Here is a 27,438-nt window from a genome sequence, read left to right as displayed (position 1 = left end):
TTTGTGAAGGGAGTTCATGATAGAAGAGCTTCTAGGTGGGCTGCAGGAGGGTTTGGCAGAAGGGTCCCAGAGAGGATTTAGTGTTTATGGAGGGTTGTGCAGGTGTACACAGTCACTGTTTCATCACTTCAGACTGTAGCTGTGTAGCTTGGCAGAGACTGTTATTGAAATAACCTGCTGCACCGAGAGGTCTCTTTACTGTTGGAGTGCCCATTAGATCATGAAACTGTTTTTCCTCTGTCTGTGGGAGGTTGCACTTTGAAAGGGAAGACAAAGCCCAGCTATCTGAGCTGTTGCAATAGCCAGCACATACCCCGTTCTCTTTCTTCCCTGTTATTGAAAAGAGCCGCATGTCAGAGGAACACAGCCAAGATGCTTTGTGTTTGCCCGTAGTTCCTAGCTGTTCCCTAGAAAACTAAAGCTTTCAGGAAGTCAGCTTCCTGTCAGTTTTATTTTTATGCCGTTTCACAGTTACCCCACTGGGTTTTGTGGAGCTGCTGGGGCCTGCTGGCAGGCAGCGAGGTGGGCTGGAGGGAAAGCACTGATGCATGAAATGTGAAGAACTAGCGCCGAGCTTCTGGCGCAGACGACGGGCGCGAGGAGGGGATGGATTTTTGCTCTTATTAACCTGCAGAACACTCCTGTCCGCAGCGTGGGGTGCTTCTCCAAGTAGCTCTGCTCACACAACAGCAAAAAGCCCCTCTGTTCCCTGTGCTTTCCCAGCACTGCATTTCTGTCTGTCCTGTGTGGCGAGCGAGCCGTGCTCGGAGCAGCGCGGGCGGCTCCGCTCCGGCCATCTGACACTTGGCTTAAATGATCTCGGTCTTTCTCTCCTCTCTCTCCTTCTCTCTTTCAGCTTGGCAGTGACCTTGGCGGGGGCATTGGAGGAAGCCCGGCAGTAAGTGCCATTCCATTTTATTCCCCAGTTTGAAAGAGCTGCTCAAAGCTCAGGGTTTTTTAAATGTAACCTCGCCCGTTAACGTGCTGGAAGATGCTTTAAGTGCCTGAAGATGTTGGAAAATGGGCAAATGCAACTGAAATCTGAAACACACAGGTCCCCACCTATGATGCTTTTGAGTCCAGCTGTCACCTGGGCTTTCCAAAGAGCAGCCAGGGCCAGAGCTGTTCACTCTATCTGCTTAGCTCTTCTTTCTCAGAGCTTTTAGTTGGAGCAGCAGCGTTAACACTGGTGGTACCTCATCCTTGTGCAACTGCTTTGGCAGCTAGAAGGCCAAGGATGCTTATCTCTACTCACAAAGCCTGGTCTGTTGTAACCCTAACCCACTGTCACCACAGGCTTGCCTGAACTCAGTGCTTTTCTTCTCCCAAAACCCACAGAAGTTTTTTTACCTGGACATCGGGAATCAGGTGCTCTGAGCTCTCCTACTATGTGTGGTCAGTGCTGCCACCTCCACTGTGCCTGTGCTTTGTGAGTGTCCTGGTGCCTAGAGCACTTGCCAGGACATGGGAGAGTTTCAGCCTGCTTCCAAAGCACCCTTGGCTTCAAACACATACCAGCTTTTTCCAAGAAAGCATGGGAAATGAGTGCAAGATGACTTGGAGATGCAGTGGGCAGGAGTAGCCAAAGTAGTGTCCTCTACTAGAAAGCTCCAGTCCCTCTGCCCAGGACTGTGTACCCAGTAATTCAGTGAGGAAAGCACACTCGGTTCTGGAGGGAGGGCTTTTCAGAGCCCCTTGTTATGGCTGCAGTCATTCTCTCCTTCCTTCCCTGTGAATCTGACACTCCTTTTCTGGCTTCAGCACAAGGGCAGAGGAGAGCTGGTGGTGCACTACACCTGTAGCCCCCAGGCAGTCCATCCACACCAGGGCATGGGAGGTACTTCCCTGTAGTGATCATGCCTACAAAGCCAGGTCTTTGCCTTCCTGGGCCAACAAAAACCCACCAAGCAGTTCTGTCTTAGCAATTCTGCCTGTTTCTGGGCTGCTGACTGGAGAATCCTGTTCTGAAGCACATAATTCTTCCTGCTCACAGTAAAGAACTTGGAAGTCAAACTTGAGTGTGACTGTCCCATCTAGAGCTGGGCACCTGAAGGTTAATATTCCTGGTTTGGTGCCCTCATTTAAGTCCTGAGAGGGAAGGATTGCCCTTCTTGCAGGAAGGTTGTCCTCTGGCAGACAGAGACAACTAGTTCTGCTTCATGGGATGAACCTTTTGGACCACAGTGCTGAGAATGCAGAGCTCTGGCTTTGGGTGGGAGTACACAACACGGTCATGACTCCCTTGCTATCTCTGGATATGCAAAATCTTGCAGATTCCTGAAGACTGACGTAGTTGGGGGAAGATTTGAAGCATTTTTTTCTTTTCCCTGGGTTTACGTAGGGTAGATCCACAAAGCATATTGTCTTATGAGAAGGAGAGATGGAGAAGAAAGATTCCTCTAGAGTGGGAATAGATAACTGGAGCTATAAAAAATGATGTGAAAGCTTGGTTGAGGTGACAGCCGAGTGTAGGGATTAGTTGCCAAGAGCTTTGGAATTCAAATGCATAATTTAGCACTATTGATAAATCAGCGGGGAAGCTGCAAATGGCTTTAAAATATTTAGGATATTGCCCGAGTTCATGCTTTATTTAATAAGTAGCATTCAAGTGTGATGTTAATCAGCGCCTGTTCTTTCTGACTCCTCCAGGTGGGACAGACCTACATTCCCTCCTCCGTGCCAGCCACCTTTGCCCCTTCGCCCACCCCTGCAGTGGTCAGCAGTGGACTCAACGACCTCTTCGAGCTCTCCTCTGGCATAGGCATGGCTCCCGGAGGATACGTGGCTCCAAAGTCTGTACGTAAGGAAAAAACAATCCTCCTCAGTATATTGCCTTACCCTGGGCTACGAGGAGTCTGAGCTTGCCCACTTGTCCCCTTTATTTGTGAGTCTCTGGTGCTTTCGGCACCTTAGTTCGGCTTCATCCCATTAGGGATGCCCTGGCTTTATCCCAGGTGGAATAACAATATATTGGAGACCATGTTAGTTAGTAGTTACAGACTTCTGGTGTTTTAGCAGTTCCCTCATTTTGCCTGTAACAAGATTACTCTCAAGACTGGCTTATGTAAGATCCGAGACTTTCCGTTTTGCCGGAGCAGCTTTCCTGCAGACCTGCTTCTTAGCAAGTTTCCTCAGGAAACTGAGGGCAGGATACAATGTGCAACAACTTACTTTCATAGCAGATTTGTTCATTTGGAGGAATCCAACGTGACAGTGAAGATAAAACCGCATGATTGGGATGAACATGCTGCAGTATAATGCAGATAAACGCTCTGTGAGTGGCAGAGACCGCAGATGCATTGGCTTAGTCAGGAGGGGTCGGGAGATGCAGAACATGGTTCTGGAAACAGGCTGTGGAGCAGCCACAGGGAGCTCTGGGTTAGCCTTTCCTGCCTGAAAGGGAATAAACAAGAATTAGCACTCTTATTAAATAGTCCATGGATGGATAAACTTAAGTCATCCTGTGAAATCGAGGAATGTGAAATGGAGTGTGCAGAGCATACTCAAAGCTCTTGGCCCTTGCAATTATTACACCATATGTAAGACCAGCTACCAAAGAACAGAGTCATTTTGAGCTAAGCACTACCTCATCTTGCACCACTCAGATTTGGGTCTGGGTTTTTCCCACGAAGGTGTTTTGGGAATCCAGAACCCGAACAGCTAATAGATTTTATTTGGTTCAAACTTTAGTATTGTCCTGCTTCTAATAGCCCAACAAGCCCTTGGAGAAGCCTGTCCATCAGCAGAGTCGGTAAGTCTCACATTAGTGTGATGGACACAAGTTCTTGTGCACACTAATGCTATAGTATAATTGATTTCTTATGTGAGTGCTGTGAACAAATATGGATTAGGAGCAGCAAGCTTAGTCCTCAGTGGTGAGCTTAATCCTTTCAGCACCCCATGTCCCATCTTCCCTGTAGTGTTTCTTTAGCCTTCGTGGGCTTAATGTGCCGATGTAGCTGAATTTCTGAACTCAGGGCTTCTGGTGTTTGTGGTTTTGTTTTTTTTTTTTTTTCTGAAAACTATTAGTTTGTTATCTTCAGGCCAGGCTGCTCACGCTGAATGACATCTCTTGTGTTCAAGGTTTGGTTGCCTGCAGTGAAGGCTAAAGGATTGGAGATCTCAGGCACATTCAGCCACAGGCAGGGACACATCTACATGGAGATGAACTTCACCAATAAGGCTTTGCAGCACATGACTGACTTTGCCATTCAGTTCAATAAGAACAGGTAAGAAACCAAAATCAATACACTGTGTTCAAAAGACTCCTGTGAGAGGAGGTTGTGTCTACGCTGCTAGATCTAGGCAGGGCTTTTACACAGGTGTGTGATGCAGTCGTGGAAGTAGCTTGGATGATACAGCCTGAACTCTCCATCACACCACAGCTGTGTTGAAAGGGCTGAAAATACAGACTGATAAATCTGAGGGGAAACAGGCAGCAGACGGTCCCATCGCTCTCCCGGCTCTGAAACAGCATCTGCCCCATTTAATCTCTGCAGTTTTAAAGCAGCCTCATGAGTTGTTAGGCAGGTTAGTGGTTTTATAGCCAGTGAGTGCCCTGAGGAAAACCAAGAGCATAAACAGGCAAGAACTGAGCTGCACAAGTATCAACCCGTAATGCCTCTGCCTCCTGACCTAATTGCTGTGCTGCCCCTCAGCCTGTCTGGAAGTACAGGACTCATTAATAAAGCTGTTTGTCAGTGAGGAAGTTGCAAGTTAAGAGCCTGTGGCACATGTTTTCCCTGTAATTGGCAGCAGAACAGTTTTGTCAGAAGGAGCAGCCACTTGAACGTTTAGAGCATACAGATTGTTCTCAGAAACCCATCTCGGCCAAAGGACATGACATGGCAACACAGTCACAAAATCTTCCCACAGATACCCTTTCCAGTAAGAGCTTATCCTGTGGTTTTATGTTATCTTGAGCAAGGGCCAGACTAGTTCTTATCAGGACTGTAAAGGGTATCTTGTGACTGAAATGTCCTCCCTGTTTTTTAATATCACTTCACTGCAAAAGGGTTCTCTACTAAAAATCCACTGAAACCATCTCTTTAATCATTGTTAGCCTTGCAAATTTAGCATTTCTTGGGACGAATAAGATTTACTTAGAAAAGACATTATGCTAAGTAAGTCTTACTAAATGTTCTCCCTGGACTGTGATATATCCTGGAGAGTTTTGCTAAGCTGCTATATGCAAATGTTTCTTGCAAATTAGCCTAGAAAAAAAGGCATTTTGTTTGTGATTTTCCCCCATACATCAAGCTATGTTGTAGCCACACCTACATGGCTTCAAGGATGTAAGAAGTTTAAATACTGTACAGTAAATCAGCAGTTTTTGCTCTTGCAGCACAAGCTCCATATACAATCTACTACTATTTCCTCTTTTACAAATGCTGTTCTCCTGTCACTGCTTTCCACTGTGGCTGGTGCATTGGAAAGAGCTGCTGAGGGCTGGTTCTTTCATTTTAAATATTAAGGTTTGTGATTGGCAAGTTTTTATTGCTTTTTCCCCCCCTCTCCTGCTGCTACTAATTGCATTCACTGCAGTCTTGAGACAAAGCATTTAAAAAAAAAAATAAAAGAAAGCTAAAGCTCTAGAGTTCTGTAACATCACAGCCCCTTAGTAACAAACTGCAACTTTGGTTTCCCTCTGAGTCTTAGAGAAAATACGAGGGTTTGTGTCCTCTGGGGTGAAGTGGCTGCAGAAGGCAAATCATGTGGCGAAGCCCTTGCTGAGAATATTCTTATTTCAGCTCCCTAGAGCTGAAAAAACTAAGGAGAACCAAGAATGGGGCATTTACTGGTTTCTGAAGAAGTGAAAAATCCAATAAACGTGGCTGACTCTGTGCAGAGGCAGTATCAGGTTTTTAGTGAATAAAGTAAAAATACACACCTGTACATCCTATAAATGCTCTGTGACCTCTGAGCTCATGTGGATTCTGCTAAAGAGAAAGGCATTTATGTGTGGACACCAAACTATGTGCTTTTGGAGAGCAGTGGGTACACAGTACAGGAGTGCTGATTTCCCTCTTTGCCACACTAAGCAGAGGTGCCTGTGGAATTAAGTGTCTTCTGGACTGAATGGTCAAGTGAGCATTGCTTTGGTGGGATACATCCCCAGTGAAGGAGCCTCCAGCCACGTGGCTGAGCCAGGTGCTGTCAGTTGTGACTGGCTGCTCTGGTTCATTTGTTCTGCAGTGCTGTTACCAACCCACATGTTCCTCCCTGGCTATTTATTTAATCTGTGTAGGCTCCAGTTCCTTCTTCCATAGCTCCCAGTGAAACAACAGCCATTAAGTGTGTGATATACTCTACCTGCAGTGCTCTGCAGCTCTGTAAGAGAGAGCCAGGAGGCCTGACTGAGTCCAGGTGCTGATCCTTGCTGGGCAGGCTGGTGCTCAGCACACAGACCTGCAGGTAATGGGAGAGTTCCCAGGTGCTGGTCCCTGGGCAGGATGGTGTGTGTTGTCAGCAAGACCAGCCTGAATGAGTTTCCCATGCCTTGTCTTACTTTGAGTGTCTGCTTGTTTGAGCTGTGTTCCTTCCCTGGAGTAGCAGCAGGGGCAGCTCAGGAGTAATGGGAAGGTGAGCCAGGTTGTGCTTGGCAAAAGGGGAATAGTGTTGGGCAATGCAGTGCTGCTCTCATCACCTCTGTTTTTCTCTTACCCAGCTTTGGGGTCATCCCAAGCACCCCACTGGCCATTCACACACCTCTGATGCCAAACCAAAGTATTGATGTCTCCCTGCCCCTCAACACTCTGGGACCAGTCATGAAAATGGAGCCTCTGAATAACCTCCAGGTAAGGGTTGTCTCTTTCTGGGCAGGGGGGAGATGAGATGGTGCTCAGCCCACTTTGTTTGGCCCAACACCATGTGGTAAGACTCCAGTCACAAAATACCACATGGATTTGGGCCACGAGTCTGCCCAAAACTCAGTCCAGTTCCTTTCTCTAGTCTCTCTCAGAAGGACTGAAGCAGAGACTTAGTGAATTTTGTGAATTTTCAAGCACCTCAAGCTTGAAAAACTTGCACCTGTGTAGATTAAAATCTTTGTACCAGTAACACTGTTCCCTAAACTGAGCATGAGGTTTGGTTGGACTTATGAACTGCAGCTGGTTGGTCTGAGCAGAGAAAGTGCCTGTGGTGGAGCAGGCAGCGAGAGCTGTCAGCGAGAATTGAGGCAATTAAAGGAATTGCAGGAAAGATGGCAACTGCTGAGTGATTAATATTTCTCTAGTGCTCTTAAGTACCAGGGTGCTTTATAAAGGCCTTGACACATCTCTGCCCCAGATAGCTTAATCCAAGGCAAATGATGTGTTCCAGGAAAGGCAGAGGAGAAATGACGTAAGCAGCTGATGTTTCATTAATGAGGGTGTTGGTGCATGGCGGGGACAGCATTCCCCAGAGGAGGCTCTTTATCAGATTGGGCTGTCAATCTGATAAAGACAGGACAGATCCAGGGAGATGTTCCCCTCTGCTTTGGACCAGACTGTCTCCATCAGTCCTGGCGTGCCTCAGGGGCAGTGGGCTGGAAGTCATCAGGCAGACAGCTCTCCCTGGAAAGGAGGCTCTTCCCCTCTGCTGCCATGTGCAGCCACTCTGTGGAGCAGAGTTCAGCAACTCCTGCCTCTGCTCTGGGCAAGCTGGGTCCTCCAGGATGATATTCCCAGTATCCCCAAAGATGCAGTTAACTTGGCACTGTAGCACCTCTCACTCACCTCAAGTCTCCAGGAGATGGAACTGGGTCGGGTTCCTGTAGCGTAGCAGCCCATAAAGGGGAATATTTTAAAGCAGCTCATTCTCTTTTTAGATTAAGAGAATGCAATGGAAGTTACTATTTATTCTGCCTGAGCAACTGTTTTTTCCCTTCTTTTGACTTCCATTCTGGGGCTTATGACTTATTGATGAGTCTTTGGGCAAACAGCTTGAAATAGCTCCTCTGGCACTCAAACGAGCAGTCCTACACCGAGCACAGTCATGCGATGGGGGAGCACACAGACAGTGAATGAATTACATGGTGTGTCTTCCACAGAGGGCCCTTCCAGCCTCGGGAAAAGCTGGGCTCCCTCTGTGTCCAGGTCATGAGGATGAGGTTCCATCGCTGCATTTGGGTCAGCTGTGGTAAAATCTGCCTCCTGCTCCGAAGGAAATTTGGAAGTCTCTAGGAGGTGACAGTCCCGATCAGCCTCCGTAACACCAGGGACTCTCTCAACAAGGCAGCCTCAAGTTGCTGCTTCCTTTGATCAGCAAGGAAGTGAAGTATTTGGGTTATTAAATCTCTGAAGAAATGGGAATGCAGTTTGTTTCTTGTAGCATCTTCTGCTAGAACAAAGCAAAGAGAAAACATGGGAGGAAACCTCCAACCACCTTCTATTGAGACAGTGGAGCATTCATTAGTGCCAGACTCAGTTGCTAATTTGCTAAAGCTCTCATTGCCACAGAATTTGGCTGCCCTTTTACAATTGGGGAAGCTGCCATATGGAGTAATAGTATATTTCTCTGCAAAGAGTTGAATCACAATAGCAGATGCCAAGTTAAAAAGAGCACTCCCCTTACTTTTTTGACAGCAGTGGGTTTGATGGAGATCTGTCACTGCCCTGACAGCCAAGGCTCTGGTTTTGTTTTGTGAGTTCATGTAGAAAGGGTTTGTCTTGAAACATTCAGAAATCGTTTTGGTGACCTACTTAGGGAACAATTTATAGCATAATATAGGAGTAGAGAATACAAATGTTCCTGTATTCATTGAAGAACCAAAACACTCATCAAGTTGAATTTGCTTAATGCGTTTTTTCTGAGCTGGGGAACATTGGAGCAGATGCAGGGCTGATTTGAACCTGAGCACCTTATGTTCATCTCCTATTCTGGTGGGGGTTTTTTTGTTTTAGTAACAAGAAAAATAAGTCCTGAAGTAACCAAACTGATAGCTTTCAAGTTTTTGTCATGTTAATTAGAAACTTCAAAGACTAGTTCTACATTCTTTAGGCAACTGTTTCAGAAGTAATGAATTCAGGTCTTGTTCAGGTTATTTTTATTACCATTTCTAATCTTTCACCTGATACAGCTCATTTAATCTTAACATTTGTAATCATGGAAAGAAACTAAAATATTTGACAAGGTAACAAAAAAGCCATTTTTGCAAGAAGATGAGGAAGACTGAAATATTTTCAGAGGCTCACTTAGGTAAAATATAACTGAGTCTTCTGTTTGCCAGTGACCTTGCATCTTGTGAAACTCAATGCCAGGTTTCTCCCTCACATCCCAAATTAGCGATGATAATTTTCTTGACCCGTTGACTCAGATTTAACCCCCAGTCAAGCAGAGATTTATTCAAAGGGTAAAGGCAGAGTTAGACTGGATCCAGCACTGTAGGGCTGAACAAACTCCAATCCCTGCTCACTGGTTCATCTCTTTCACTTCTTACAGATTAAAAAGCTGCTGTCAGGTGCCTTTGGAGTGTGCCTGTTGCTGAAGAAAATCTGATTTAGTTGTTTGTGTGCTGCTAACTTCTGCTGGGGGACACTCTTGCAGTGCCTTGTCAGCATTTTGGAGGCAACCTGGCACTTGTGGGTGCTGTGTTCCCCTGCCCAGAGCCGCCTCTGCAGAACATGGCATTTGTAAATGGTAACAAGCTCTTGCCCAGAAGTTCTTGAGAGGCTACATTGACCTTCATGAGTGTTTGCCAGCCGTGGAGATGACTCTGGTAGTTGTACAGGCTTGCCTGGGTCCTGTAGCTGCCTTTTCACAATCAAAGCAGTGATACCCCTCTGGTGACATGTGGGCTGTTAGGGTCACACCTGATGGAAGAGTTGGGCTGAGTGAGGTGTATTTGCCACCATGTGTTTGAGACTTTCAGCTCTCAAAGAGGAAATTGTGGTTTTTGAAATAGGGATTTGCACTGGTGAGGAATAATAACTCTTTTCAGATGTTTTGAGTCAAATTTGGAATTAGAAAATGACTGGGTTGAGAGCCTTTCTGTGCTAAAGTGAACCACTCTCCCTAACAAACAGCCTTTTAAGGGCTGTGAAATGCTGTGAAATTGGAATACCCATCTGGGGGCACGAGAGCTGCTCCCCTAACCCTGGAAATGGGTGAAGTGGAGCCAACCTGCTGCAAGAGTTTCAGAGCTCAGACCTGGCCTGTCATAGCACAAATATGGTAATCTCTTCTGTGAGATGACAACCCCTTGCAGGAGACAATACATTTGAAAACAAGCTGCAGGGGCTCCTGGAGCAGTAGCAGGGCTGCCTGAGGCTGGAGCCACCCCTTGGGACCCACATTCAGAATTCCCCATCAGCGTGTCCCATTCCCCAGCGTTACCTGCTGTTTGTTGCACCTAACTGAGCCATGCAACTGAAAGCAGCATAGCTTCAGTTTTCCAAAATGCCTGTGAGATGATCTGATGAGTATGGAGAGGGAAGAATCCACCAGCTGCATTTCTCTCTGGAAAGTGGCACTTTGAAACACAAACCTCTCCCTTGCTGCTGAGCAGTGTGAGGTGCAGAACGCTTTGGTTTCTTGCAGTGAGTTTGGCAAAGGGTTTTTCTAAAGGCAGAGGACGATGCAGCTTCTTCATTGAGGAAGATACTGACCTTGCTCATGCACTAGATCATGCTTATCCTTCCACACCCAGCTCTGCGGTAACTCATTGCCTGTGCTCCTCCTGGCAGTGCAGAACCGCTGGAGCTCTCATTCATCAGAGCTGTTAATGTATCTCAGGGCACAAAACAGAGCACTCAGTACTTGGAAACAGATTTCACACATTCAGCTCTCCATGAAAACAAGGCTGAGAATCGGTGTGAGCAGCAAGTCCAGCCAGCAGATGTTCACCCTCCAGAGCCTGCTTGATAAACGACACCGTATCTGCCCGTGTGTGAGCTGTGTCAAAATCACTGACCAACCACCACACATCAGCCTGGGGTGGCTAGAGGGGGAAGGTGCTTCGTTGGGTTTGTTGCCTAGGTTATTTTTTAACAGTCTGTACTCATGAGAGTCTTACTTCAGCAAAGAATCCTCCTGGGAACTCCCTGAATTAGAGACTTGGGTCACAGCTTGGCATCTGCGGCCAGTTCCTAACTCGGCTGGGAAAGCTGTTGCTTTGCTGGTTAAGGGCCCGTCTGCCACATGGTGCAGCGTATTTGATAAAATGTGCATTTTGAACTCCAAGTACAGCAAGGCACACGACAGTGTAACCCTCCCAGTAACTCTGTGTTCCCTGACCATTGACATAACCCAGCCTTGCTGCCTGTGCCCCGCTCCAGGCTCCTGCCTGGAGGCAGAGCATCCGCCTGGCAGCAGCTGCAAACACCCCTGGGATCCCAAGAACCCTCCCTGTCACACCAAATGAAGTGAAGGAGCAGCATTCCCTGGGGGCATGTGACAGGCAGAGCAGCAGACTGTCACAGAACAAACCGTGACCTTGTGCTGGCAGAGGTAGAAAAGGCTCTGCGGTGGAGAGTTGTTCTCGCCTTGACAGTTTGGCTGTTACCAGACTCTAAAGCAAAACCCAACTTGAAGTAAATCCTTAATTTAGTGTAGGTGCTAATGGGATTCCAAGTGGGTATGTTGTGTACTTGCTGCTGATGGAAAGCATCTGTGTTGCTTTCAGACTTGACTTTGAAAGTCAGTTCTTATGCTCAAGTCTGGGATTTAAAACATCAGAAACCTACACTGTTGAAGAAAATAGCTTAACCTTGTTCTTATGAGGTACCTCTTCCCCAAAATACCATATGTTGGCTCTCAGAGTGTTGCACTTCAAGGAAGGTCACCAGAGGGGTGCTCGTGCTACAAGGTGAGCAAATATGTTCCGGGGGTTATTTCTAGAGGTGCTGATTCCTCTAGTCAGATCACGAACTAGACATAAGTGATTTGAAACCCTGTGCCAATTTTTAGTGGGCTCACACCTTTTCATCAGTGAAGCATCACACAAAAATCTGTCACCTTTTGACTTCTATCCCTCAGAGCTTTGTAGGCTGCTTGACTAAATTCACAAGGTACTAATGTTTTTTTTTCCTCTTGAAAAGGTTGCTGATAGAAAGCCATTTTTATTAAAAATGCTTCTGTTTCAACTCTGAAATGTCTGAGGCTGAAGGTCTAGCTAGAGATTTAATAGTTCACGTCCAGGTCAGCAGGTTAAAGCTGCAGAGCCATGAGGAAATTTAGTGTGGACTGGAGGATTTATGGAATGCAAGTAGAGGTTCCTTTCGAGCATGTCAAACCTGGAGAGACTTCTCAGCTGCTGGTATCACTTCAAATGTCATTGACTGTCTCAGGACAATGTTCCTACCTGAGGAGCACTGGATTTTTTTGGCAAGTTGCTGTTAGCTGCTCAGTTTCTTGCAGACACTCCTGTGGATCTGCTTTCTGCCCGTGGTTGCTTTTGTAGCCTGTCAGATGGCATTGGATGCTCCTGATGTGGAGCAAAGCATGACCCTGGAAAGCTGCTATTGACTGGTAGGGCTTCTTAGCTTTTCCTTGGTGCAGGTTCTCCCATCCAGGTATCTGCAGGTGCCTTTTCATGGACCAGATTTTGTGGGCCACAGTGCTAACAGGGCATACCTGGCTTTTTGGGGGAAGTATGGGGTGTTGAACGATGGAAGCTTATCTTGAAAAGCTCACCAACCTTGTCCTGGTGCTGTGGGTTTAAGGAGACCATAGCCTTTTCCTTTCCTGTTTGCAAAAGTTATTTGTAACAGCTGGTTCCTGCATCATTACAGATGCTTGCAAGGTGACACGTGATGTCATTACTGGACCCAGTGATGCAGTTTGGGAGGAAGGCTGGCATGTGGCTTGATTTTCCTTTACTGGGAAGAAATCGCACTTCAGAGCATCTTAATTGGGTAGCTCTCCAGAGTATAGCCAAAGCAGCTTACTCAGTATGTTTCTGCAGAGTTGAGAAGCAGGTCAGCAGATACCTTTTTATAGCATCCTTATAACTGCAGGGACAGGGCTGGCATATTAATTTGGAGTGTGCCTCCCAAACCGTGACTGGAGAGAAGGCTCTGCTTTCCAGCCCCTCTTGTAAGAAACTGCTGTTGTATGGCAACAACAATTAGCTACAAAAGCTAAGTAATCTCTGTTGTTCTAAGGCAAGGCAATTTATCATTAAATCAGAACTGGAAAAGATCTTGGGTCACACAGTGTAGTCCCTGCTCTGCTTTGTTGTTTTTCTACAGTTCCTCTTATTGAGAGCATTGTCAAGGCTGATTTTAGATAGTCCGAGCACTGGAGCTTCTCTCTTCCTCAGAGGAATTTTGTGCTGCTTAATAATTCTCACTATCAGTTTTCCCAGACATTTAGCCTAAATTTTCCTTCTTCTGGCTCATCTCCATGATTTATATCCAAGCATAGCATCTGGAATGGCTACACTGCTGTCCTTTCCCCAGCTCTCCCCTCCCAGACTTGGAGGTGTGTGTTTTTGGCTATTCACCCAGTGTGTTCAGTCACATTTTGCAGAGGTGAATCACGTTAAATCCACCCACCAATCTGCTTTTACCCCCCTGGCTTTGGTGCCTCCAGCTCAAACACTGAACACTCCAACTCGTGAGCGTGACGCCAGCAATGGGAGCACGTAACAGCTCCCTGTTGCAGAGCACCATTGCCAATTTTTTTTCTCAGTTGCACCATCATCTATGTGGTTTTAGTGGGCTTTAAACTAATCCCTTCTTAAGCTGCCTTGCACCGTGGGAATTAAATTTAAGTTGTTACCTTTACTGATGGCTGGAAGTAGAAACACCACAGACTGTCATATCTACCTTTCTGCAGTTCTTTGCACTTCTAGGACCTTCCCAGTTGCCAAAAGAGTTTGTTTGAGAGCTTGATCTCCTTTTACTTGTCCTCTGGCTTGCGTGCACGTCTTATCAGTTGTCTTGTGTTTGAATTCTCTGTTTTATTCCCCTTCCTTGTTTATCCACAGCTGGCTTTTGCCAGCATTTGGGGGTGTCTTTCTGAACTTGACACTATGTGACAACAGATTTTCTCAGCAGGACACCAGTAAATTGTAATTAATGTCAATGGAGTTTGTCTTGGCATAAATCTTTGTAGCAGCCAACTTATCCCTTTGGCTCAGCGTTTAGCGTGGTCTGGTTTGTGTTTCAGCTGGGTGGCGAGTCAGAGAACTCCTTCTGGGGCTTTTCAAAGGAAGGAGGGGCTCAAATGTCTCCTGAAATTCCCCACACGGCCTCAATTCTGGGTCTTTCTTACAGACTTTGGGTTCCTTCGTTGGAAGCAATGGCAGGTGTGTGCTGAGCTGTGCTCCCCTGACAGGCTATCGCTGCGCGGGCTGACGTGGGGAGAGCGTGAGAGGCATGGAAATAAAGCCCAGAGCTGCCTTTTTCTGTGCTACATTATGACAGTGCACTTCTCAGACCTCCAGTTTGCTCCTGCTTTTGTGCCCTCAGCTCTCAGCCCGGGGAGAACTGAAGGCAAGGCTGCTCTCTGTTAGCAGAGATTAGTGGGTAACATGGCAAGTGTGTGTGATAAAGGCAAACCAGTGCATCTCCCTGGCTGGCAGAGTTTAATGACACTGAGAATTAAGTCTTTTGTGAAGTGATCTTTTGTTACCTGCCCTGATTGCTCTGTGGCAGGGCTTTTTTCTTTCAGGAATCAACACTCTATATAGCTTTCACTAAGGTATAGGCAGGAGGCTTGGGAGATGCTGCAAGTAAGATGCTGGCAATGGACCCGCTTGAGGCTCTCTAGAAAGTGTCTGGACTGAGACAGGGCTAATCAAAGAGGTGAAAAATAAGTAAATGAGGGTGCAAATAAAGAATACATGGGGTTTGGAGCGGGGGAGTTACAAGAGTGAGATGGCAAAGAGGGGTGATGATGAAGCTGATGTGCAATATGACAGACACAGTAGCATCTGTGTGCAGATGCTACTGTGGGGTGGGGATGGGGAGGTGGGGATGTACCTTGGAGGTGTAAGGAGTGAGGAGAGGGAGAGGCTGGACAAGAGCAGGAAAGAGCAAGGATGCTGCTGTGAGCCCATCAGTGCAATTGGCTCTGAAGCAGCAATGGTGAAAGGCTCACAGGAGAAGATTGGGCAGCTTTTAGGGAAAATGGAGTGAGTGCAGAGGGTTGGGACCGGTCCTTGTCTGAAACTACCCAGAAGCTCAGTAACATCCCTCCAGGGAGTCTCACATTTGGAGATGGCCAGTGCTCAGAGAGAGCACTCCAGGGTGATGAGCCTGTGTGAAACCTTGTGATCCCTTTGGATTTCCAGCTGATGGAGACTCTTTAACCTCCCTGTTTCTTCTCTAACAGGTGGCTGTGAAAAACAACATCGATGTCTTTTACTTCAGCTGCCTAATTCCTCTCAACGTGCTCTTTGTAGAGGATGGCAAAATGGGTGAGTGCTTTTAGGTCTGTGGTCAGGCTCCTCCAAGACAGACTGTGCTGGCAGTGCCCAGCTGGGTGCAGTTGTCTCATGGCTGAGATCTGTATGTGCTTGGCAATGACCTTCGTGCCAGTGCATCTCTCAGCCTGAATTGATCTGCTTTGGTAGCCTGCCCTTGTTGTCCTCCAATTCCAAGAGCTGCCAGAACCTACATCTTCTGCTTTGATTGTCTCTGCCAGGCAAGGGACAGATCTGTTTTCTTTGAGGTGGATTTTTTGGGTATTGGTTTGGGTTGTTGTGGTTTTGGGTTTTGTTGTTTTGGGGGTTTTTTTGAGGGTTCGATTCACTTAAGTGGGTCTAGAATTTGCCCCCATACCACTTTCACTGTAATTTTTGTATTTCTTTATTGAATTGTTGTTTGAATTGGCTGGGAAGTTGCTTGAAAAGCAGCTTTCACTAACATAATCCTAAATGTGTGGATCTTGCTCCTTCTTGTCAAATCTTGCCTGTTCTTGGCTTGTAAACAGCTCATATGTTAAAGACTGTCTCTGTTTTTCAGGGGGCCAAAATCCATCAAAGCTCTAGTGCTTTTACAGTGAGACTGAGGTTGTTGTAGGAGCAAATCCTGGGTCTGTCCACAGCAGGGCAAAAAGTGACCACAACCTCTTTTGTGTGTCTGCCTTGAAACATTCTGTGGTGCATTAATTAATGCCGTGGCCCTTTGAGGATCCCACAGTGCTGATCGTCTTTCTCGTTTCTAGAGCGCCAGGTCTTCCTTGCAACATGGAAGGATATTCCAAATGAAAATGAGCTTCAGTTCCAGATTAAAGACTGTCACCTGAATGCTGGTGAGTAGCTTAATTCTCCCGTGCTGAGAGCACTTTTGATGTATGGCCACTAAACATCACCTCATTAATATCACCTCGTTAAAATAACCTTGTGGTTAATGAATAGATGACTGTTGCACTTTTGAACAGAACAGCCTTGGCTTATGAACAGAGCAGCCTGGGATCCCAGGGCTTGTTTCAGTGAAAAATTTCAGCTGGGTCTCCATAAAAGCACATCTAAAATCCCAGGTCTTTGATTTTACCGATCTGTTTCTTCCTTTCATTCTGGGCCTTGTATTCTTGTTTTCTCTTTTATACTTTGCTTCCCTGCAAAGCTGCTCTTTAAATAGAGCTGAATACGGTGCTGGGGCTGTTCAGCAACCCTGTCCTGCTGCTGTGAGTTTTGGACAAGGTGTTCCAGCCCTGACTTTAACCTACTGCATCATCCTGGGCCACTCACTTCACCTTTTGGCAGCTCCTTTCTTCTTTCTGTTGTGAAAGAGTAACCCTGCATACACTGTAAGGTGGTGTAATGTCTGTGGAGGACAGGCCATGTGAGAAGAGGTTTGGTCTGCTGTTGTTAGCTGAGATATTGATGCATTTTGATGAAATTTGGTCCTGTTCAGTCTGTTTAGCCATCTTGTTACCTCTGTGAGCATCCTACTTGTACGTATGACCTTACTATTGCTGAAGGATGACAGAGTGTAAAAGAGTGGAATGGGGCCAGTGTAGCAGCTTTGCTCCTGTTCAAAAGGTTCTGGACAGGAGCCAAGTGATTCTACCAAAAGCTGCTGTGTTTCACAGATGAAAGAAGTGTCCCTATTGATTACCAACCCTGTAACCTTTTTGTTCTCTCATGCCTGCTATTACACAATGAACACCCTCGTGCTTCAATTGCAGACAGAAACTATGGGTCTCTTTGTACTCATGATTATTACTATTTTGGAATATAAAAGATGGAGCACGGCAGAGGAGGAAAAAAATAGCAGCTGTTGGACCTTATGACTTGATTTCACTGTGGGGTTTCAAATGAGAACAACCTCGGTGCCTCCCCCAGCCCTCCCTCTGCTCCCGGCTGAGCTTGGCATCGCCTCTCCCCCTGCACTGCAGAGCTGCTGCTGGTGGTGCCTTCTGCCCTGGCCACGTCCTGACTGCCAGTCAGAAATGCTAGAAGCTTCCCATGTTCGGTGTCAGTGCTGGCTAGCAGAGGATGTGGGTTGGGAGGAGAGAGGAGGGTGCATGGCTGGGAAGATGAGCCCTGGCAATCCTGCAGCCTGGCCTGGCCCCTTCCTCCCTCCGGAAGAAAATGCTATAAAATGTGGAGTGACAGAACGCTCCCCATTCCGGGAGGGTTTGCCAGTCCAGGCCTGCCTGAACTGGGGATACTCAGAGCAGAACATGTTCCCAGCTTGCAGGGAGAGGACGGGAACGCCGGGTGGTTTCTCTGCAGTGGGATCTGCAGGCACTGCCGGGCTCGGGCAGGAAGAGCCTTGGCCGCAGTGCCTCTCCCGAGAGCGATCCGTCACTCGGGATGCTCGGGGGTGTGTGGGATCTGCCAGCCTCTCTGGCTTGTGTACGGCAGAAAGTGGGTCATGTCTCATAAACAGATTTCAAACCCTTCCATCCGCTGAAGGTTCTGTTTCTGGATTTCCGCTGCCGACACCTCCTCCCTCTTGCAACTCCACCGGCCGTTCCCTTCCTTGACCACCTGGGTTTCCTCACGGAGCAGGCCGGTAGCTTGCAGGAGGGATAAGTAGGGAAATCTTGTGTGTTTGTCTTAGTCCCTTGGATTTTACCTACCCCGACTCAGTCTGCTCACCTTGATGTCAATCTGAGCAATACCCTCCTCTAGTTTAGACCATCCTAAGAGCATCAAGCTTTGCCTGTACAAGGATCAGCCAGAGCCCAAAACCCGTGGAGTGTTGGGCTTCCAGCATCCTCAGGGATGGAGGGTTCTCACAGCATGGCAAGCTGCTGCATGCCGTGGCAAAGGCAGAGTAAGCTGGATGAGCTCTGACAACAGTTGAATCTATCTTGCTACTAGTTTACTCTAGAGCAAGGGTGTGTCTGGCCACCCGCCACAGTCAGGTGATAATGTTTCAAGATTCACAATCTTGATCGCTTAAATCCAGTGAAAATAGTAGAAAAGACACCTCCTTTCTTCCAAGAAGAGCAACTCCAGGTATAAAACCTTTAGGAACTTGATCCCTGTGGAGGAAAGACCAGTTCATGTTCCAAAGACTCTCCTGGGAGAGGTGTCTAACCAGTTAAGCTCTTGATTTAGGCTCAGTTGTTCTGTTGCTCACTCATGACACACCACCACGTGCAGCTCATGTCACCGCACAGATTAGGGTTCACAATGGTCATGTGGCAGAGCTGCACAAAACTCACTCCAGATTTCAGCAGCTCCTCTCCAAACGTGAGGAGACGCTGGGTTTGTGCAATCCTTCAGCACAGCGAGAAGCTCGTGAGCACCGCTGGCTCCGCAGAGGTGTGAGTCGTTATCCCTCCTCGCATCTGCTCAGATCACTGATTCATGCCTAGGATCAGTAATTCATGCCCAGGATCAGTAATTCATGCCCAGGATCAGTAATTCATGCCCAGGATCAGTAATTCACGCCCAGGATCAGTAATTCATGCCTAGTGTGGGCCCACCCACTCGGTGGCGAGTGCTCAGGGACGCACCGTGCCATTCATGCTTCGGTCTCACCGATTCCAGCCTGGTGACGTGAATTCAGCTGTGAGCTAAAAATACCTCTGCTCCCAGCTGATGTGCCCAAAGGCAGCTCCACCAGCTACTTGGAGCTGTGGCTGCAGCAGGATTTGGATGGAGCAGAGGGGGCCAAGCTGGGCTGCTGGGCAGAGGGAGTGTGGTCCCTGCACCCTCTGTACGTGTCTTTCCTTCTCCCAGCTGCAAACAGCCTTCAGTTCCCTGAGTGTTCCCATCTGTGCTGCTTCTGCACCGTGTGAGAAGTGGAGCTTAAGTTCTGTGTGGACACACACGAGCCAACCAGAGGATGCTGCTATTCTTCAATGAAGAAACTGAAATTGTAATTTCTTTCTCTCTAAACCAAAGTGAGATAGGCTTGGAACAGGGATTTGTGAGCGGCTGGGATTTTATCTGTCAGAAAAGCAGCTTGTGCATTTCTTGTACATCCAGGGCTGTCTGTCACCGTGCAACAGTCACCTTACAGCACCTCCTGTGCAAACTGCAGACTTTTCCTCAGGTTATTGCTTTTCTTCCTTCAAACAAAAAGGAGATAAACACAGTCAGTCAGCGGAGGTGCTTCTGTGAGAGTCTGTGCCTCTGTAGGTAAAAGATCCATCCTGTACCCACAAGGCAAGCCAAAGAGGATTGATTTGAGCTTTGATGGCTTGCAACAGGGATGGCAAAAAAAAAAGCTCCTTTGCCTGGCAGCTCACCCCAAAACGGTGGTGCACAGGACAGCCAGAAAATCTTGGCTGCTGCAGGAAGCCCACAGCACAGCAAGCTGAAGCCAAGGGTAAGGTCCAGGCTGTGGGATGAGGAGCAGGTATTCTTAAGTGGGCAGAGCTGGCCACTCTAATCCATGTCTCCAGCATCTTAATTTCCAAAAAAAAAAAGCAAATCCTAGACCTTTGAAGGTATTCCCACTGTTCCCAGTGACTCAGTGAGAGACGAGTGCTTAATTCTGGATTTGGGGGTTGGATTCCCAGAGGTGGGAGCTGGCGCTGGCCTGAGGCTGTTCCTGAGGGCTGTATGGCCACGGAGGAGCCAGTCTGGAGCTGTATCATGGGACCAAGGTGTTCTTAGGATGCATGGCACATCTGAAATTCATTAGAGCCATTTCATGCATCTGCCTCTTAGGGATAGTTCCGTGGAGAAAACTTTATTCAGAAATAATGAAAACACAAGGTCATTGTTACAGCCCAGCATTCTCATCTCTTATGAATCCAGCACTAAATTAATTGATTTGGGGAGGGTTTTAATGAACATTCAAGAATCTAGTGCATGAAAATAGATTCCTAGTCTGTTATAGCTCTAATACTCTGGGTGCTTTTGGTGCAACTTAGACCATCTGAGGTTTCCCCTGTAACTGAGTGCACACTGAAGCTCAGTTTGACTTGTTTACACTGTTTTTTCAGTGTGCTAAGTTTGACTAAATTTTAAAGGATCGCCACATTAGGATATGCAAATCAGATTAGCTAAATGTTTTTCTTTTTTTTTTTTTTTTTTTGTAATTCTCCTTACCCAAACCCACAGAGTAAAAGAGGACAAGCTGACTTGCACATGAAGACTGAGTGCCATTAAATGGGAGGCAATTAGTTGCTGTGCTGTTCAGCAGTTCTAGGAATTTTGGTTTTACTTGCTTATTACTTGTCCACAGTTTGGTGTGAAACAGCAGCTTTTGTGTTTGGAGTTGAATGTGGCTTTATTGGTATGCAGTGGTCACTTTGTTTTTCTCCCTTGAGTAATTTGCTAATGCCAGAACAAAAAGAAATTGGATTTTTTTTGATGAAACAACCTGGGGGACAATCATACACAAGCTTCCCTGGATTGTTGTTTTCTTCTGTATGTGCAAATCTTGTACCTGATAGTTTTATAAATTACAGCACTAGTGCATATTACATGTCTTGAAAATTAATGAACTGTCATCATATTGCCCCAGGTGCCTCCCCACTGCATCAGTCTGCATTTTGTATTTGAATGCAGTTCTTGGCTGGATGCTCAGAACCATTGAGGTGGTGCTGGAAATGCCATGGGGATGTTTTCAGCTACCACAGCATAAAATATAGTCATTAAATTTTCCTTTCTGATATCCAGGGCTTGTTGCAGAATGCCACCAAGTTCAGAAAAGGTGTATTGTTGATGTTGGCTGTGAATTACACGTGTCCTTTGCAAAAACCCTGTGGTTGCCAGTTGCTCATCTTGGCTGTTTGAGTTCAGAAGTGAAGTTCTTAAGCTGATGGGTAGAATATTTAAGCATGTCCTTTGCTTTGCCCATAAGGAAAGTGCAGTTAAAAAGCATTGGATCACTTCAGTGCAAGGGAGGAGAGGTTGTCCAGCTGTTCTCCCCTGCATGCCTGTGTTTCCTTGTGCATTATTTAATTGCTGATCTGAGGTAAAGAATTCTGTTTAGAAAGGAAAAGAAACAAACTCAAAAACCCAACCCTGAAAGATGACCTGATGTTAGAAGTTTCCCTGGCCCTAGTGATGGGCAAATCTCCCTGTGTCCTTACGTTTCACTTCAGGAAGGTTGTGAGAACAATCCCCGAGCCAAAAGAAAAAGCCCTGCGGGAAGTTGCTGCGCAAGGTCAAGTGTGGACTGTGCGTCTGCCAAAGGACTCATGCTCTGGTTTGCAGAGTCACCAGTCCCCAGGGTCACTCAGCCCTCCTCCTGCCTCGCTAGGGCTCTGGTGGGTGCTGTGCTCTGGCTGTGCAGAGCTGGGCTCAGCTCTCTGCTCCCAGCAATAACTGCCTGGGTTTATTAGGTTTTTTTTTAAAGGCTGTGCTGTCACATGGCATTAGCGGTCCTGCCTTCAGCCAGGCACAGCCTGGCACTGTTGCTTAGCAACTCTGATGATCTCCAAAATCCAAATTCCTGATACTTCAGAGTGCAGGAGGGACAGGAGATGCTACCTGTGGGGAGAGGGGGTCAGCTCTGGCCAGTCCCCAAATCGGTGCTGAGAGAGGTGGCAGGAGGAGTTGGACAAGCCAAGCATCAGCTCCAGCCTGCTCACGTTGGTGGGGGTGCCTGGCTGAGGCAGGGCATGTTTTGGTTGGGCTTTTTGCTCTCTTCAGAGGGTGACTGAGGTCAGACAGGGAAGCAGAAAACAGGCTTTCCTAGGAATTGCCCTGCCTCACTTTCCCTCCTTGTATCCCCTTACAAGCATGTTCCTCCTTGGAAACCTGCCCCTCGGCCGAGGCTGTGGATGTTTAAATTGCAAGAGGAGCCATCACACAAGGGGTTTGGCATAAGAGCTGCTGCTCTGCAGCCCCATCTCACCCACTGTGCTCCCAAAGCACAGCTCCCCTCCTCTGCCATCACACCGTGGGATGGGGTAGCAGCCTCACAGCTGCCAGAATTACAGCTGCTCACTTGCAGCTGTGCTTCCAATCCTGCACCCCTGGTCCCCAGGGAATGCCTTTACTCCAACAGCATCCCCCAGTGCAGAGGAGACTGCTGTGGCTGATGTAATGATGGCAGGAGAAACTCCTTGCCAGTAGTTCCACCTTCAGGATACATGTCCAGGGGGGTGAGGTTTAACCACAGCCTGTTAAAACTGGGCAAACAAAATCCCGTTTAATTTCAACGTCCCTCTCCGACAAGGATGTGCCCCCTGAGCAGGTGCCTGTGCTGGACACTGAGCCCTCACAAAGCCCTGGAGGCTGCTCTCGCTCTGGGGGGAATGAGGAGATGGGAATTTAAGCTTCCTCCTCGCTGGGTGATGTCTCTCCCAGCCACACTTTCTGTGAGGGGACTGCTCTGCATTGCCTGTTTCCTTAGTCTGGATGATTTTGTTGTGTAGAGGAGGAGTATGGGTGGGAGGAGGAGACAGGGAATGAGGGGTTTTAAGCAAAAGATCTCATTAGTTACTTATATCTGCCAGTTTCCATAGTAACTGGGGAAGAGAGGAAACCTAAATCTGAGTGTGTCTGGGTAGCTGGATGCCTGAACCGTCCTCGACCCGTGTGTAGCTGCTCTGAAGCCTGGGGAGCAACGGGGCTCAGCGAAGGGTCCAGGCTGCCCATGGAGCCGCTCCACAGCTCTGGTTATCAGCCCTGCCCTGGGGAGAGACAGCGGATCCAAGTCTCTGCATCGGGGTATGGATTTGTGGGGCCCTTTCTTTCCTCCTTCCACCATTCCCTGGTGCATGAACAGGCTCTGCTGTCCCCCCTCTAATCCCCCCGTGTGCCAGCACAGACTTGTGTCCATTCTCAAATCTGGCACAGGCAGATCTTGGTGTTTATAGGGGCAGGGGTGGATTAGAGCTGCAGGGTTACTTTGCTGCTTCTCTGCTGCTGTCCTGCTCCCTGTGCTCCTTGAGATGGAAACTACATTTCCAGTCTCTGGGCATTCAGTGCAAGCTGGTTTAAGGCTGTTTCTCTCCCTTGTTTTTTGTCAAAAGTGCCCAACCTGCTAGTAATGACAAACAGGGAGTTAAATGTCTCCTGGCAGGGAGTTAAATTTCTCTTATTGGGCACCAGGAATGGGAATTTGCCAATGATGCTTATCAGATGTGGTGTCTTTCTCCCTGAGCCTTCCACCCAAAGTGTGGATGTGCCCCTTTCCTGGCATCCAAAGTCTGAGCTTTGCTCTTCTCTGTGCTGAGAAGCTCCTTGGCATCCAGAGATTGCTGGTGTCAGCCTTTGTGTTCTGTGTATTTGCCTCTGTTCTGGTTTCCTCGAAAGGTCCCGTAGAAATAATGTGTGTCATGGTGACATCCATACAGGTCTGCAGGTGAAATCACATATCAGCTGAGGTCAGGCTGTGTGATAAAACTCTATCACACAGACATCTGTGATGTCTAGAGACATGTCTGTGGGTTTCTACCTTTGAAGAAATTGCTTGAAAATAAAGGAAAATATTTTTACTGCCTTGTATGACATTGATTTGGCCAGAAGTGTCTGCGTGTGAGGGAAGCAGGAGGGAGCTGTCAGGGTTGGGACAGGACCTCAGGGAGTGATCTTTGTGCTTTTCCAACTTCTTCTTCTGACTTTTGGCTGCCTCCAGTTTAGCCTGCCTGCAGCTGATTGGGGGTTATGGATAAAACAGAGTGCTCTTACCCTCTGAGCTGCCTTGAGAGTCTCACCTTGATAAAGGCAGTAAGTCCTGAATGACCCAGAGCAGTAAGTGAAAGCCCTGTAAAATGGGCAAATACTTAGCAAGGGATCACAAACTAAAAGAAAGGAGGTGGGTCCATGAAGCACACTGGAATTTTTATTCCTTGTGTCATGTTTGCTCCTGTCCCCAGGGAAGAAGTCAGCGTTTCCTTGTGTGCTTGCATCCTGGGAATGTTCCTGTGGGCTCTCCTGTCGCCGCAGATGATGAATCTGAATTAACAGATGTGTTTCTTTTTCTTCCTTCTCTCTGAAGACACTGTCTCCAGCAAACTGCAGAACAACAATGTCTACACCATTGCCAAGAGGAACGTGGAGGGCCAGGACATGCTCTACCAGTCTCTGAAGCTCACCAATGGCATCTGGATCTTGGCTGAGCTTCGCATCCAACCGGGGAACCCGAACTACACGGTGAGGTGTCGGACCGTGGAGGGCACGTGGTGCAGGCTGGGATCCTGCTAACTCACCTCACATGCAGAGCAGCTTCTCCCCGCTCATTCTGGGGGAGATCCTGTTAATTTGCCTGGGGGTTAGGAGTGCCCACAACTGGGGAAGAAGTGAGGAACATCAGAGTTACGCTGCTGTGTTACCAGTGAGCTGGGATAGTGCCTGCTCAGCAATGAGCAGTTACTTGCCAAGGTTACCCGGAGATAAAGCCAAGAGATATTAGCAAGAAAGCACAGCCAGGATGCCCTTCCCCCTCTCACTGACGAGGGGTGATTTATGCCCTGCAGCAGGGACCAGCTCTCTGGATGTCGGAGCCTCTTTGGCCTCCTGCTGGCATCAGCCCGGGGCTGGTGGGAAGGGTGTTCTCTGTCCTGCCTCCTGCACCCCTGTAATTGTTCTCTTTGACTTTGCTCCCTTTCTGAGGGCCTGTGTGTCTGAGTGTCCTGGTATTAGAGGATTTATCTCCCGTTGGAAGCTGTGCCAGGAGTTTCAAGAAAAATCTCTGGTCACCCACGGGGTGAAAGCAAGAGTTGGAAGGTGATTTAAAGTGTTTGCACAAGGACTGATGGCACAAGCCTGGTCTCAGCCTGATCTTTGCTTTAGAGAGGGGTGACAGCCAAGTTTGTGTCTGTCAGGGCTGAGCAGCAGATTGTTAGAAGCCCTTGGGTTTAGTGCTGGGATTTACAGCATGAGGATGAGCAGGTCCCTTGTCTCAGTTTGGGGCCATGTCCCCTTCCTCCATGCCTGCTGGGGCACCTGCATTTGTTAAGGAATTTGGGAACCCCTCAGTGGGAGTTTGCATTCGTGTACCTCTGAAAAGGCAGCTTGGGGTTGGTGATGAAGGAAGCAGTACCAGGGGAAGTATTCTCTGTGACTGTCATCATCCACATCCTTGGGCTGTCCAACCCATCCTTGTAGGTCAGACATTTCCAGTTGCTTTGTGGACTCTGGAAGCTCCTGCCTCCCTTTGCACCGCCACTAACCTCTCCTCTCCTCTCCACAGCTCTCCCTGAAATGCCGAGCTCCCGAAGTGTCCCAGTACATCTACCAGGCCTACGATGCCATCTTGAAAAACTAACAGGAGATCAGCCTGTGCCTCACCCTGCGGAAGGAGGGGGGGAAAAAGGGGTCCCCAAATCCTCCTTCACCGCTAGCGCGGGGGGGAAAAGCACTCGTAACTGGAAGCAGCTGTATTCATGTGTAGGATTTCAGTCAAAGGCACTGATTAAACAAGGTAGCAATTAGTATCCACGTGCTAACGATGATAGGGAACAAACCCCTTTGGTATTTTTAGCGCCCATGGAGTTTGTAACCACTGCTTCGACTACTCCCATGTCCCCCTCGCCCCCCACTCATCCGTTCTTGTGGGCTTCTCCATTTTGTGCCAATGTTCAGTGTTTTCTAAATGGCTTTAGGTGTAGTTTCGATTTTGTAAAATACCGCTCATTGGGGGAAAAAAAAAAAAAAACAACAAAAAAAACCAACAAGCAAAAACCACACGTCCGCTCATTAAAACAAGGCAAAAGTGTCGAAAACATAACACTGCACTTTATTTTATATTTTTATACATTTTTTTGAGTTTTTCTATTGTAATTGGCTCAAAGGGAAGGTGAATCCAAGGAAGCATTGGGAGCCCTGCAGGGACTTCGGGCTCTAGCAGGGTGAGCACGGCCTCGGGGAACCAGGAACAGAGCCATCAGTTCGGTCCCTAAAGAGGGGTTTTTATTACACTTGTGCTGGCAGACTCGGCACTGCTTTGATGGTGTGTTTTCACTCCAGCCATCTCCCTGGCTCATTAGCTGCTGATTTGAGGAGTGAGGCTGTTTTTGTGTGGGGAGGAGCTGCAGGCCTAGATCGGCGACAGGACAGCAGTGGATGAAATGAAGGAAATGAGCCCATTCTTAGATCAAAAGGCTCGTGCCAGAGCTCCAGGTGTGGTCTCTGCATCCTCACCCATCTGCAGCCCCTCTTTTCCTGTTCTTTCTGTGCCTGCTATGGCTGAACTGCCTTCTCGGCCATCCCCCGAGCTGTGCCCCCTTCACCCAGCCCTGTGCTGGCCCCGGCAGTCCCTGAGGCTCCTGGTACATCCAGATGTGGCAGTGCCACTTCCCTGACGGGGCTGCGGGTGTCAGCTGTGCCCCTATGGAGAGGGGCCACTGCTGGCAGTGTCCCAGGATGCCAGGGGAGTGGAGAGGCTCTCCCTGTTCCCATGCTGTCCCCCAGAACCCAGGCTGTGGCGTGATGGGAGATGGTTTGGGCTTGGCATTGTTTGCTCCTTGCCAGCCTGGGGGCCTTCAGTTTCCAGCTGGGCTGACCTGAGCAGATCATGGAGCATCTCTCCCCTTTGCAGCTCAGCTCTTTGTGCCCAGAGGCACACGGTGACAAGGGCCAGCCGAGTTCCTGCTCTCACTCCCTGTCCCAAGCAGCTCCATGCCCTGGCCCCTCTTTTCTGACCTGTCCCTCGGGCCAGGACTGCTTCCCTTCCTGTCCATGGCTGTGGATTCTCCCCATTGCAACCACTAAGTGCTGCAACAGCAGCAGTGAAAACAAAGCCTCCTGCATGTCCCTGCTCCATCCATAGCTTGTCCTGCTTAATCCAAGTCCCTAGCCAGCCCTCCCCAGCATGCTTGGACACCATTTCCTCCCCTGCTAACAAAACTCTTGCGTGTAGCAACCTCCATGTCGTCCTTTTAGATGCCACTTTCAAAGTCAATAAATGTTTTATGGTGGGAGATCGTTCATCAGGGCTTTGGCACTGTGTGCAGCCAAGAAACCAGTGCTGGGAAAAGGTCACAGTGCTCTGGGAGAGACTCCAGCAGGGCCCAGGAGCTGCAGGACCTGAGGGAAGTGATGTCTCTGTGTAGGAATCCCTGTGCTCTGGCTGGGGAAAAAGTGGGGCAGAGCTGGAGCCATCCAGCCCTTGAGCATGTGCTGGGAGGTGATTTGCTCCGAGCCCTGCGGGTGCACTGCAAAAATCATTAGCAGAGCAATTAAGGAAAGGCAGGTTGCCC

The 27,438-nt window shown here is 48.1% G+C and overlaps 1 protein-coding gene across 7 annotated transcripts in view; it reads left to right on the top strand.

Annotated features, from left to right (window-relative positions):
* The window catches only part of AP2B1 (adaptor related protein complex 2 subunit beta 1), a 77,273-nt gene extending 51,328 nt beyond the window's left edge, over positions 1-25,945 (top strand). For 5 of the 7 annotated variants that reach the window (XM_032707389.1, XM_032707393.1, XM_032707392.1 and 2 more), the window contains exons 15-22: positions 857-898; positions 2,650-2,796; positions 4,084-4,229; positions 6,668-6,797; positions 15,259-15,343; positions 16,093-16,179; positions 24,237-24,391; positions 25,431-25,879. In XM_032707389.1, coding sequence (XP_032563280.1) covers positions 857-898; positions 2,650-2,796; positions 4,084-4,229; positions 6,668-6,797; positions 15,259-15,343; positions 16,093-16,179; positions 24,237-24,391; positions 25,431-25,505 — 867 coding nt within the window. In that variant the 3' untranslated portion in view covers positions 25,506-25,879. Of the gene's footprint in view, positions 1-856; positions 899-2,649; positions 2,797-4,083; positions 4,230-6,667; positions 6,798-15,258; positions 15,344-16,092; positions 16,180-24,236; positions 24,392-25,430 lie in introns of all 7 variants that reach the window. The other 2 variants (XM_032707388.1, XM_032707394.1) reach the window with 2 other exon arrangements.
* The last annotated feature ends 1,493 nt before the right edge of the window (positions 25,946-27,438 follow it).

Source organism: Chiroxiphia lanceolata, chromosome 20 (assembly GCF_009829145.1).
Source record: "Chiroxiphia lanceolata isolate bChiLan1 chromosome 20, bChiLan1.pri, whole genome shotgun sequence".
Classification (NCBI taxonomy): domain Eukaryota; kingdom Metazoa; phylum Chordata; class Aves; order Passeriformes; family Pipridae; genus Chiroxiphia; species Chiroxiphia lanceolata.
The sequence above is the reverse complement of the archived record's forward strand: the minus strand, read 5'-3'. Positions and strand labels throughout refer to the sequence as shown.